At 24.1% G+C, this 13,581-nt stretch overlaps 7 protein-coding genes across 7 annotated transcripts in view; 4 read left to right on the forward strand and 3 right to left on the reverse strand.

The window, feature by feature from the left end:
• EHI_060870 (uncharacterized protein) overlaps nt 1-1,292 on the forward strand; it is a gene marked incomplete at both ends in the record, with an annotated part of 2,523 nt that extends 1,231 nt beyond the window's left edge. The window contains one exon of the mRNA XM_647064.2: nt 1-1,292. This exon is cut by the window's left edge and continues 1,231 nt beyond it. Coding sequence (XP_652156.2) covers nt 1-1,292 — 1,292 coding nt within the window.
• Nucleotides 1,293-1,653: 361 nt separating this feature from the next.
• EHI_060980 (WD domain containing protein) lies at nt 1,654-2,580 on the reverse strand (the record flags this gene model as incomplete). The annotated part of the gene is made up of 1 exon (XM_647046.1): nt 1,654-2,580. One exon carries the CDS (start codon nt 2,578-2,580, stop codon nt 1,654-1,656), a length of 927 nt encoding a protein of 308 aa, XP_652138.1.
• A 114-nt stretch (nt 2,581-2,694) lies between these two features.
• On the forward strand, nt 2,695-5,118 carry EHI_060990 (HEAT repeat domain containing protein; the record flags this gene model as incomplete). The annotated part of the gene is made up of 1 exon (XM_647062.2): nt 2,695-5,118. One exon carries the CDS (start codon nt 2,695-2,697, stop codon nt 5,116-5,118), a length of 2,424 nt encoding a protein of 807 aa, XP_652154.2.
• An 89-nt stretch (nt 5,119-5,207) lies between these two features.
• Nucleotides 5,208-5,809, forward strand: EHI_061000 (acetyltransferase, putative; the record flags this gene model as incomplete). The annotated part of the gene is made up of 2 exons (XM_001914056.1): nt 5,208-5,267; nt 5,324-5,809. The coding sequence occupies 2 exons, from the start codon at nt 5,208-5,210 to the stop codon at nt 5,807-5,809; spliced, it is 546 nt and encodes a 181-aa protein (XP_001914091.1).
• Nucleotides 5,806-7,833, reverse strand: EHI_061010 (cullin, putative; the record flags this gene model as incomplete). Its single annotated transcript, XM_647061.2, has 1 exon — nt 5,806-7,833. One exon carries the CDS (start codon nt 7,831-7,833, stop codon nt 5,806-5,808), a length of 2,028 nt encoding a protein of 675 aa, XP_652153.2.
• A 305-nt stretch (nt 7,834-8,138) lies between these two features.
• On the forward strand, nt 8,139-9,329 carry EHI_061020 (uncharacterized protein; the record flags this gene model as incomplete). Its single annotated transcript, XM_647060.1, has 2 exons — nt 8,139-8,495; nt 8,544-9,329. The coding sequence occupies 2 exons, from the start codon at nt 8,139-8,141 to the stop codon at nt 9,327-9,329; spliced, it is 1,143 nt and encodes a 380-aa protein (XP_652152.1).
• Nucleotides 9,330-9,384: 55 nt separating this feature from the next.
• On the reverse strand, nt 9,385-13,392 carry EHI_061030 (uncharacterized protein; the record flags this gene model as incomplete). Its single annotated transcript, XM_647059.2, has 1 exon — nt 9,385-13,392. One exon carries the CDS (start codon nt 13,390-13,392, stop codon nt 9,385-9,387), a length of 4,008 nt encoding a protein of 1,335 aa, XP_652151.2.
• Between the last annotated feature and the right edge of the window lie 189 nt (nt 13,393-13,581).

The following is a 13,581-nucleotide window of genomic DNA, read 5'->3' on the forward strand; positions in this document are numbered from 1 at the left end:
GGTATTCACAACGATTAGATTGGTTAGGTGTTGGACTTGCTATTATTACTGTTATGGTTATTGTTATTTTGAAAGTTAAAGGAGGAATTGAATCAGGAGTAGCAGGTGTTGCATTAATGAATATTACAACGCTTGGAGGATTTATTACAGATTTCTCACAAAATATATTAGAAGTAGATATTGTTATGCAATCAGTAGAAAGAGTATTAGTGTTAAAAGATATTCCTGTTGAAGAAACAAAAGAGAAGAAAAGAAAGTATCAAGAAATACCAGAGGATTGGCCAAAAGAAGGAAAGATTGAATTAAAGGGATATCAATTTAGATATCGTGAAGGATTACCATTAGTTTTAAAAGGAGTAGATGCTGTTATCAATGATAAAGAAAAAATAGGTATTGTTGGAAGAACAGGAAGTGGAAAATCAACAATGATGGCAGGATTGTTTAGAATTGAAGAACCTGCAGGTGGGTCAATTCTTGTTGATGGAATTGATACTACAACAATTCCTATGCATACATTAAGATCAAGAATGTGTATTTTACCACAAGAAGCAACTATGTTTAGTGGAACAATTAGAGAAAATCTTGATCCTACATTCCAAAAGAGTGATGAAGAAATGAAACATGTATTAGAATTGGTTAATGTAAATAAAGAATTGGATTATATAGTTACAGAAAATGGAGAAAATTTCTCACTTGGAGAACGTCAAATGATTTGCATGGCAAGAGCATTATTAAAGGGAGCTAAAATATTAATTATGGATGAAGCAACTGCATCAATTGATATTCAAACAGATATTATGATTCAAGAAATGGTTAGAAAGAATTTCAAAAAATGTACAACATTAACTATTGCACATAGACTACATTCAATCATGGATTCTAATCGAGTTATGGTATTTGATGATGGTCATTTAATGGAAATGGATACTCCAATTAATTTGATTGAACAAGAAACAACAATCTTCAATAATTTGGTTCAACAATCAGGATGTGCTGAAGAACTTAAACGATTAGCAAAAGGAGAAGCATCTATTGCTGAAACATTAAAAGCTGAAGATGCAAAAAAGAAAAAACAAGAAAATGAATCATCAGACTCAACTGAAAAGCCAACAGAATTGATTGACTTAAATACACCATCTGCAAGTCCAATGCCACTTGATGGAACAGTAACCAATAAAGATAAATCCCCATTACTCAATTTAAATACACCAACAGTAAGTCCATTACCACAACATGTAAACGATAAGAGTGAATCGGTAAGTGAAGGTAGTAACAATTCTTCATCTAAATAAATTGATTGATTTTGTTTTAATTAATGGTTTATCATAAAAATAAATGCAATTTCTAAAGGATATTCATTCTTTTGTTTTTTTGTATCATGTTCTTATTAATTACTTACTTAAAGTAATTTTATATTTTATTCTTTTTTAATATCAAATTTTGTTTGTAACAGTTAACAAACATAACAAATTACATATTATTTTTTACTTTTAAAATAAGAGAATGAAATTATTTTAACAAAAGTCTATTCTTCCTCAATTTCTATTGTTCGTAAATAAATTAGTTGTAATCAAATAAAACCATTGTCTTTCATCTTTTTAATACATTGATTTTGAAATGAAAATAATAATTATTAATTATTAACTAACCATTTTAATTATCATTTCTCCTCCATAAAACAACTTTTTTGTCATAAAAACTACATGCAAGAATATCATTTCCAAGGGCATCAGCTCCATATACCATACTGTCGTGTGGCTCATATTTTTGAAATGTTTTTTCAAAAAGCCCATTTGAAGTTTGACAAAATTCAGCAACACCTCCACAAGCACCAGCAACAATAATTCTATTTCCTTGGTCGCTCATTCTCCATCCTGCCCCACCATCAATATGACCTTCCCATAAAGGCTTTTTCCAATTTCTAATATCAAATTCTTTTACAGAACCATCATAACTTCCAGCTAAGAAATTTGTTTGATTTCTCCAAATTAAATCAGTTACCCCTGCATCAAATCGAATTTTAAATATCATATCATCATCTACCCATGCCTTACAATATGTATCATCACTTCCTGAAAGTAATGTTTTTCCATCAATATTCATGGCAACACTCCATACTTCGGCGTCATGACACTTTACTTCTTTAACTGGTTTCCATCTACCATTTCTAAATAATCTCCAATACGATATATAACCATCATTTCTTGATGCAACTAATGTCTCACCACCAACAGAAGTTGATAATACTTCACATTCTTCTGGTATTATTGCACAATTTACTTCTTTCAATTCATCATTTGGAGTAAAAAATAATACTTTTGCATTTGCTGTACATGCAGTAATAAACTTTGTATCACCAACAACTACTGTTCCTAAATTATGTATTGCAGGAGTTCTGTTGTTGGTTAATAATTCTAATTGATTTGTTTCTCTATTTACTTTATAAGAGCAAATTGAGCCAGTTTTTCTTTCATTATATAAATGATAATAACTAATTATAACGTGGTCTTCTTTATACGTATAAATTCCATCAGGTTCAGTTTCAGTGTTTAAAAGGATAGTAGGAGAATATTTATCCATTACTTAACTAGACAGTTCAAGTAATATAAAAAAAAAAGAAGAAGAAAAACAAAGAAACAAAAGAAAAAAATAGGGTTTAAAAAAAATAAAAAGTAAAAGAATTTGCTTTTTCTCATGGACGTTTCTCAACAACATTTGGCTCTTGTTATTCAGTTTCTTGAACAAACAGTTTCTTTACAAAACCAAACACAAAACACACAATTAATGAGTGTTTATAATGAAATAATTCAATATAATGATTATATTCCTTGTTTATTACAAATAATTGCAACACCTCAATACAAACCTTTACAACAAATTGCATGTATTTTTTTAAGACAATCAATTTCACACACTAATATGGATGTATCAACGATTACTGGAAGTATTTTACCTTTATTAGTTGAACGTTCAGTTAGACCAACAGCAGCAAATTTATTATGTAGTTGTTATACTAAAGCTAATGTACAGTATAAATATCAATTACTTCAAAAACTTATTTCAGTATTAAATGAATGTAATGATGTTCCATCTATTCAAGGGTCTTTAGCTACATTATATATGATTTTAGAAGATGATATTGGGATTGGTACAAGAAAAGAATTAGAACAAATACTTCCTTTAATTTATCAAGCTATTATGAATAAACTAAATCATCCAAATGATGAAATCCGTGAAAGTGCTATGGAAGCACTTGCTGTTTCTGTTTTTAATTTATATGATTCAGATACATTTATTCCAACAGTAATTCAAAGGTATAATGATTCTTCAGCTAAAGTAAGACTTATTTTATGTCAAATTATTACTTCAATTACAAATGCTTTTCCTGATGTATTAAAGAAATTTATTAGTCAAGTTATTCATGTTCTTGTTGCATTAACAAATGACCCAAATGAAAGTGTGAGGATTCATGCATGTGGGGTATGGGGAGAATTATGTAGTGTTTATTGTAATGAAATTAAACAAGTTCTTCCTTCATTACTTCAATTATTACTTCCACATACTGTATTAACAGATAGAGAAATAGGTGATATTGGAAATGAAGCTGATGATTGTTTAGATGGTGATGGAGCAATGACTGAGAGAAAGCAAATTGGAGTTTCATTAGATCAGATGTCTATTTGTTATGGAAATGAACTAATTGGATTATTATTACCATTTTTATCTGAACAATTAAAATCAACAGAATGGAAATATAAAGAAGCAGCAATTTTTGTATTTGGATGTATTATTTGTAAAGGATGGAATCCAAATAATCAACAATTTAATCAACAAGTTAAAACAGTATTTATACAAATATTAGATAAAATGGATAATAGTCCATTAATTCAATATGTTATTATGTGGGTTATTCAAAGAGTTGGATCAAATATTGGATTTATATTAACTTTAGATGAAATAAATAAAGTCTATGAAGGAGTTATTCATTTAATAAAAGAAGGAGTACCAAGAGTAAAATATCAATCATTATCAGTATTAAGTGTATTTCTTGATTTAGAATTACCATTTATTCAACAACAACATGCAACAATATTAAATTTAATGTTAGAACATATTGAACCACCAGTATTTGTAGGAGGAAGAGTTATTGATTTAATGTCACAGTTAGTAGATGTCGCTCCAGAACTTTTTGAATTAAATTCAGTATTATTAAAAAGAGTAATTTCTCAATATATTCAATATGCCAGTGCTTTTCCTAATTCACCACAATTAATGGAAAGTGTTGTTTATAATCTTTCATATATTTTACCAAGATTTGGAGATGTTGGTATTCCAGTTACTGTTTCAATGAAAGATTTTGCTATTAATTTACTTAATGCAAGTGAAGGAGATCTTGAAATGCAATCAAGTTGTTTACTTTTATTATCTTCTTGTTTAGCAGTAAACCCAACATTATCTGAAAAAATATTACAAATGGTAGCACAATCATTACCAAAATATCTTCATTATTTAAAAGACTGTATGACAATAGCATCATACGGATTACTTGGGGATTTAATAACATATTCTACAAATGAAATTAAACCAATAATGGGAAATGTAATGAATAGTTTATTATTTGTTTTAGAAAATGGACATCCATCTATTTTATCAAATGTATTATGGTCTTTAGGTATTATTATACAAAGATATACAAATGATATGCAAAGTTATTTTAATTCTATTTATCAACGTTTATTATATCTTCTTCAGAATAATTTATCTGATTTTAAATTAAATACAAAAAGAAATATGTTAATTTGTTTTGCTAGAATTGGTGAAGAGCTTCCTGATTTAGTTGCACCAATAATTGGAAATATTTGTTCTCAATTACTTAGTAGTGTGAATGGGCTAAGTGATAATGAAGCATTATGTACAGTGATATTAGGAGTTGGAAGACTAATTTGTTACAATCCTAAAGTTTGTGAGTCTAGTTTAAATGTAATTCTTCAAATCTTTCAACATTCATTTGTTAAATATGAAGCATTATATGAAATGTGTGATGCTGTTATTATGACTTTAAAACAAACATTTAATACCCCTCAATATTCTGTTATATGGCAAAATTATTCACAATGAATTGATTCTTTTGATTGAAAATTTTTTTTAATTTAATAAAATTCTTAAATAAATTAATGCAAAACTCTTAAAAAAAAAGAATTTCTCTTATGAGAAGAACAAATCAAAAAGCAACTCGTGGAAATCTTTTACTAAAGATGGCTAATGAAGTTTGTTGAATAAAGAATTAATTAGACATTACTTATTCTAACAATCATCTTAATAGTTACAATTAAATAATGAGAAATTAACAACTCATCCAATTGAAATTATCCCTTGTAAGTCTATAAAAAAAGAACAACTACAAATGTGTTTTGAACTTGTCAAAGAAAATATGTTTTCTTTAGATTCAGTATCTTCTTTAGGATGGAATGATCATGATAAAATGGAAGAAATGAAACAAGGAAATGGATTTTATATTCTTTTTAAAGAAGGATTTGTTTGTATTAGGTTTGAGCTGTTTGGGAATGGAATTCAGTGTTATTTATGGGAAATTCAAATAAAGAAAGAATATAGAAGACAAGGGATTGGAAAAGAAATGATGAATGTTATTGAAATAATATCAAAGAAGGCTCATTGTAGTGAAATTAGTTTATTAGTTTTAAAAAGTAATGTTGAAGGTAAAGCATTTTATGATAAATTACATTTTGAAGTAAAAAAACAAGATTCAAAAGACCAAGACTATTGGATTATGAGAAAAAAATTAAATTAAGCTAAATAAACAATCATTGAGCTATTATTTTCATTTCTTTTTAAATACTCTTTTTGAATTAAATACTCAATTGATTTTTTAATCATTAATATTGTTGGAGTAAATGAATTTGAAACTTCAATAACAACTTCATTTATTAAATTTGATATAAGTTTTTGTCTTTCTCTTTTCATTATTTTAATAATTGAACATTGTAGCTGAATTGATCGTTTTTGTTCTACATCTTCATTAATGTCAAGTAATTTCATTTGAGGTGTAGTTTTAATAAGTTTAGTAATATTAGTAACAGTATGTTGTGGTTGATAATTATTATTTATTTTATAAGTATCTTCTGTTTTAATAAGTAATCCATGAGCAACAAGATTATCACATACTTGTAATAAAAATGTTCTATTTTCAATTGACTTTGATAATTCTTCAATGCAACATTCATATTTTGAATGAAAATGATATAATATACAATATTGAATAGTTGTACAATATAATAAAGTTTTATTATTAAAACTAAATGATACTACACATAATGAATGTTCTGGTTCAATACTAATTCTTCTACTTGGAAATTTTTCTAAATAAAATTGTTTAAATGGTTGGAAAATAGCATCTAATGAAGGGGGTAAATGAACAATAGAATTGATTTCATGTTGAGGTAATCCAAATACAACAATATCAAATTTTATTTTCTGTTCAACATTTGACGTATTCTTTTCTTTAAATTGTTTAACTAGTTCTAATGAAGTGATATAATCTTGAATAAGACTTGATATTCTTGAAACGGTAGAAGTTCCAAAATATTGTTTAAGATAATTAACAAAAACATTTATTGTATCAATACTTTTAATTTTTCCTGAAACAATTTTTCCATAGAGAGTTTTCCAGAATAAACTTTCAAAAATATCTCTCGAAGGAAGAAGAATAAGTGTTTTCATAAATTGAATAATTTTTGTTTCATTAAAGTTATCTATAATTTGAAAAGCATATTTAGTCATTATAACATGAATAGTATCACCATTTTTAAGAAGACAATCAGAAGAAGCGATACCTTCTTTTAATCCACTTATAATAGACTCTCCATAAATACTATCAGATTGAATTTCATCAAATATCATTATTGTTTCACATACTTTTTCTGCGTTAAATTCTTTAAAACAATCAAATAATTTTTTGATATATTGTTTACTTCCACTATTACAAAGAGACTTAAAACTATTAATAATATCTTCTTTCAATGAAACTAGATGTAATAGTTGAAGACTTTGCTTTATTCCATGAATGTCAGAATGTTCAAAATATTTCTTTAATCCATAAATGACTTCTTCAATAAATACAAATTTGTTATTCATTTCTTTTCTTAATGTAACTTCATCTTCCTTTAATAGTGTTTGTAATACTTTATTTTCTTTTTTCATTAACTCATTAATTTTCTTAATATATTCACCACTTTGTCTTGCTTCATTAAAATCATTGTTAAAATCATTTCTGATATATTCATTTAACTTCTCTCTAACTTTTTCTCCAAATTGCCAACTTATTACTTCTTTTAAAAAATAAATTAATTCTCCAATAGCAAATGGATAATTTTTGTCTTTTTCTTTAATCTCTTTTAATTGCTTTTTTAACCATTCAATAATATCTGTTTTCTCTAGTTCTTTAATAACACTCTCTCCCCAACATTTCTTTAATTCTTTTTCAAAAGAAATACCAACTCTTAATCTTCTTTGATCTGATAATATACAAAACATTCCTTTAATATTATCTTGTGCTTGTTCAAATTGTTTCTTAACATCTTTAATCCACGCAATTAATTCATGAATATGTTCTCCTTTTGAATAAAAAGGTTCAATGAGTGTTTTAACTGTTTTACTAACATCTGAAATAATAAGATTAATTAATCTTGCCTTTTCTTCTGGATTTGATATAATATATTCACTAAATTGAAAATTTATTTCTACAACCTCTTGTAATTTCATTTTTCTTTCAAACGCTAATGAAACACCTTTTTGTGCTATTTCTTCAATGTTCATTTTCTTTTTAATGAATTATAATTTCTAAGTTAAAGATTGTTTTTTATTAACAAAATAACCCTTTTGAAGTATAATTTATTTCTTTATAATTTTGTTTTATATTACAATACCAAAAAAATACCAAAAAATGGAATAGTCATAATGTTGATTGTTGTGTTATATTTTCAGAAGTTCATAGAACAAATCAATTTATCTTCTGTCAACTCCTTTAAAAAATGCAAATTTCTTTTTGGTTAAGAAAATCATAAAAAATTAAACAGAAAAAAGAAACTTTAAAAAAAAAGGAGTAGAAATAATTAAAACAAATGGCTACTAAATTGGATTTTAACATATTTTTAACACCAAAAGTTTATATATCACTAGCTGTTATAGTTTCAGTGATTATAATATTGTTTATTGCAATATTTGTATTTCAGTGTTATCATAGAAATTGTTTTATAACATTAAAAGAAATACTCATTGAAAGTGATTATTCAACACAACAAATTAGTGTTTTATCTTATAACCTTTGTATGAGAGCACCTTTAGTTTCAAATGAAGGAGATGATTTTAAGAATGTTAGATTAGATTTATTTATTAAAAATGTATTAGAACATTTTGACATTATTTTTTTACAAGACGTTATTGGGGCATATTCAGCTCGAAGAGCACATTTAATAGAAGTTTGTTTATATAAAATTTATTATTAAATAACACTCATTAAAAATTAGTGTGCATATGAAAAAGGATTAACACATTCATTAGTAAGTTTAACTCCAATATTACCTTGTTTTATTTGTGATGGAGGATTACTTATATTAAGTAGAATTCCTTTAAAAGATAGAGATCAATATATCTTTAAATCAAGGATATATCCAGAATCAATTTTATCTCGAGGTATCTTATATTCAAAAATTCAACCAAATGAATCAACAACATTACATATATTTAATACTCAATTACAATCAATTTCTAATAATCCCCTTGTTAATCAAGTACGTCTGAATCAATTAGATGAATTAGTTAAATTTATTTTATCAAAAACTAGTAAAGATGAATATCCTATTCTAGTTTGTGGAGATTTTAGTATTAATGCATTAGCTAAAGCAGAAACAATTATTGATGAAACATTTTGGGAAAGTGGTGAAACTGAAGAAAGTGAAATGAAAGATTCTATTAAATATATTGAAGAACAAACTGATGAGTATGTACAGTTAATAGACAAATTATCAGATATTGGAATTGTTAAAGATATTATTTATAATGGTCTTCATCGTCATCCAATTACTACAGGAGATACATATTTTGATAATAATAATAAAGAACTTCCATTAGAAACAGTATTAACAAAGAAAGAGGATCAATTATCTAAACGATGTGAAGATTATATATTTCTTATTATAAGGTCAAAAGAAATAGAAATAGTAAATCCATATATTCATACATATGATGTAAATAATGATAATTTTAATTTTTTATCATCACATTATGGATTAAGTTGTGTTATTAATTGTTAAGCCATATTGAAATTAAAATATATTAATTAAATTTAAAGAAGTAATTCAATTTGTTTTAAAGAGTAATTGGTTGTTTTTGTATTAATCTAACAATATTACCAGATATTGTATAAATCCAAATAGAATGATTAATTATAAATAATGAACATATTTTTTCATTTATTAATATTTCTTCATTTGAACTCCACTGAGATAAATTATATGAATTATGAAAAGTAATTAAATCATCAGAAATACAACAAATATTTGAACTATTAAATAAAGGAAGAATAAAATCACATGTTTCTTCAATTTCAGATAATAATTTACCTTTTAATGAATAACAAAGTAAATTAGTTGTTGTTACAATAAATAGTTTATTATCACAAAATGTTAAATCATTAATTGGATTATCAATATTAAACTTTAAAACTATTTTCATTGAACTTAATCTAGTAAGAGTAATAATACCTTTTTTACAAATAGTAGCAAGTAAATCATTATGAATATCATATTTACTTAATATTATTTCTCCTTCATGACTTGTAATAATTTTAATTTTACCTAAAGATAAAGGAGTTTTAGAATTAATTTTAGTAATAAACAAAGTAGAATCTTTTGATCCAGTAATTAAATAATCATATTTTTTATTTCTTATAATAGACAAATAACTTATTGTATTTAAATGTAATTTTAAACACAATACTTCTTTTCCATTATCAATTTGATATACATGAATATTATTATCTTCTTTTGATGCAATAAATAAATATTTACCGTCTGAAGTAAAACAACATTTATTTCTTTCAATATGAATATAATTTGGTTTATTAATTTGTATATTTCCATTTATTTTAAGATGATTATTAGTATCTATACTTATTTTAAATATTCCTTTATCTCCAATTACCATTATATCATCATTGTTTATTTGAATACTTTCAATGATTTTACCAATATCTAATTTATCAATTATTTGATTTATTGTATTTGATTGAATAAACATTCTTGGTGGATGTGGTTTATTAAATAATTGAACTGGAACTTGTCCACCAAACATATGTCTTTGTAAAAATAATTCTAATTCATTTTTATCCATTTGATTTGGATCATAATTATCTTCATATGCAGTTGGATAATATAAATTTTTAGCATTTAATGCTTCATTTCCAGTAGATTTATATCCAAAAATAAGATCAATCCATTGATGAAGATGTGAACTAACATATGGTGATTCTAATGCAAGTCTATGTAATGAAATAAATTCTTCAGGAGTTTTTGCCCATTGAGGTAAAGAGACATCATCTACTTGTTGTTTTGTATCAGGTAAAATACCAAAATTAAAATGATTTTCATTTATTAAAAATTCTGGTAAATAATAAAATTCTGGAATTAATTCAATATTACATTGAGTACTTGACATACATGTTTTCCAAGAATGTTCAATTGAATAAAACATTCTTTCAGGTCTATCAAAATGACCATTATTCATTTTAATAAACATAGTTGTATAAGGTTCACATCTAATTAAAAAGAAAAGAACATAATCACAAGCAGAATAAAATGTAGTATAATAATAAGGTATTTGATCTTTTTGAATACCATTTTCACCAAATAATTGATTAAATTTTTCTTGATCAATTTTAAAACGTTCAGGATTAATACAAGGAATTGGTAATGAAAGATCTCTATAAATATTTTCATCATTTAAATTTAATGATGTAGATTTATAATCTTTTAAAATCCATGGAAATATTGGATATTGAGTTAAATCATGATAAGACCTACTTGAATATCTATTTAATAACATTAAATATTCAAAATTACTTATTTCTCCATTTTGCCATTTTTTTAATGATTGTTGAATTAAATTATTTAAATTAAATTCATTTAATCCACTAATTTTTCTTAATAAAGTAAAGACTTTAATCATATTTTTTTTATTATTAAATATAATATACATTGATTTTCCATTCATAAAAAATATTTCTATTCCTTCATATTTCATTAAATATCTTCTTGGAAGTATTTCTTCAATATTATTAATATTATACTTTTTTATAATTAGTTTATTCGTAGTATTATTGTTATTATTATTATTTTCATTAAATATTAATATATTATCAATTACTTTAATCATTCCATTTAATGTCCATGGTTTTTGAAAATCTTTTATTTTCATAAATGCTTTTTCTGTAATTAATTCACAATTCATTTCAAATATAATTTGTTGTGAATAATTAATCTCTTCTTTATCACAATATTGTTCAATAAATACATTATGTGAATTCATTTTTTTAATTATAAATGATTCATTATCCATTTCTATTTCTTTATCTTTTCTTTCACTAGAATAAACAAGTGCTTCTTTATGTAAATCAATCATTTCATTTCCTTTAAAATTTCCTTTCATTCCATCAATTTCAATTGATTCAATTTGCCAATATTTTGGTATTCCATTTATTTCATTCATCATTTTTCCATCAAATTTTTTATATTTTCTATCTAATAGTTCTATTTCTTTATTTAATTTTTCTTTTAATTCTTCAATTCTTTTTTCTTCACAATTATTTCTAACTTCATTACCAATAAATCCACAAAGAGTATTTTCTTTATTTTCTTTTTTCTTTCCAGCAATTAAATTAATTTCATCATTACAAATAGCACGATACTCTTCATCATCTAATAAAATATTTGATGCATACCCACTAAGAATTCTTCTTACTTTTGAAAATATAACTCCATTAATAATTTCTTCTAAATGATTACTTTTTCCATTTATTAATAAATCAATCATTTCTTCTCTTTCATTTTCAGAACCATTTTGATAATTTTTAATTTCTTTAATTAAATCATCATAAAATATTTTACTAATATTTAAAAATAATTGTACTAATCTTTCTCTAACATCTAATACTTTTGTTATCATAATTCTATCCATACAATATACTCCATACATAGCAAGTACTTCTTTTTTATTATCTTTTAATTGAACTATTTCATTAGTATTTTCAGTTACTTGAATTGCACGAATAATTCTCATTTTTCTTAAAGCTTTTTTAACATAAGAATTATCTTTATATTTTTCAAAAAATGGAATAATACTTTCAATAGTAAATACTCTAGGAGTGTCTGTTTGAAGAAGTTTTGTTAAAAATAAATTAGTACACATTACTAATGCTTTTAATCCTTTTTCACTTTTTTTTTCTTCTAATGCTTTACTTATATTAAATAATAAATCTGGTAATAATGCATATTCTCCTGAACATTCATCAACTTTAATAAATAATAAATAAAGTTTTGATATATTTTCATAATTTCTTAATGACTCATTTGTTAAACTTCTTTTTAATAATAATCCAATTGTTCTCAATCTTTTAAAATCACCTTTAATTCCATTAATTAATGATTCGACTATTTTAAAATTTATTTCTTTTCCATTACAAATTTGAATTAAATTTTTTGGTTGTGAAATCCAAAAAATTGTTAATTTATCAGCAACTTCATTTGTAGAATATTGAAATATATTTAAATATATTTCTTGAATATTAATTAATTCTGTTATTTTAATTGGATAATTTTGAAATACTCTTAATTCTTCTAATGTAAAAATACCTTCAATTGAAATAGTCAATTGAATTGTTTGTGAAATATTTTGAAAATATGGAAATTTAGAATCAACAAATTCCAAAAATTTACCAATACATTCAAATATTAATGCTTTAATTGTATATTTAAATTTAAATAAAAGATTAAGTAATTCTTGACATAAATAAGAAATAAATATTTCAATCCATTTAGATGAATAATTTATTGATTTTAATAACATTATAAATCCTTCTATAAAAATATTATCATTTTTAATAATATTTAAAGTACTAATAAATGGTTGTAATGTTTGTTTATTTGGTTGAATACAATCTCCCATAGATTTCCAAATAAAATTTCTTAATTCATTAATTTCATTTATTGATAATTTTCTTATCATTTTTGTATGAAGTTTTAAATTAGATGGAAATTCTGGTTGAAAATATAATATTAATAAATCTGATAAATATTGCATATATCTATTATTTCCTTTCATTAATTGAACTACTTTTTGTAATACATATTTTTGAAATGTAAAAGAAAATGGTGTCCATAATCTAAAATCAAATAAAATTGATTGAAATATTTCATATGTTTCAATATCTTTTTCAAAATATTCTGCTAATTTTTGAAATTGATCAAATATTGCAGGAATAACAAAAACTGGAGTAGAATGTGAAATAAT

The sequence above is a fragment of the Entamoeba histolytica genome, genomic scaffold (assembly GCF_000208925.1).
Source record: "Entamoeba histolytica HM-1:IMSS scf_1104750517185 genomic scaffold, whole genome shotgun sequence".
Lineage (NCBI taxonomy): Eukaryota > Evosea > Mastigamoebida > Endamoebidae > Entamoeba > Entamoeba histolytica.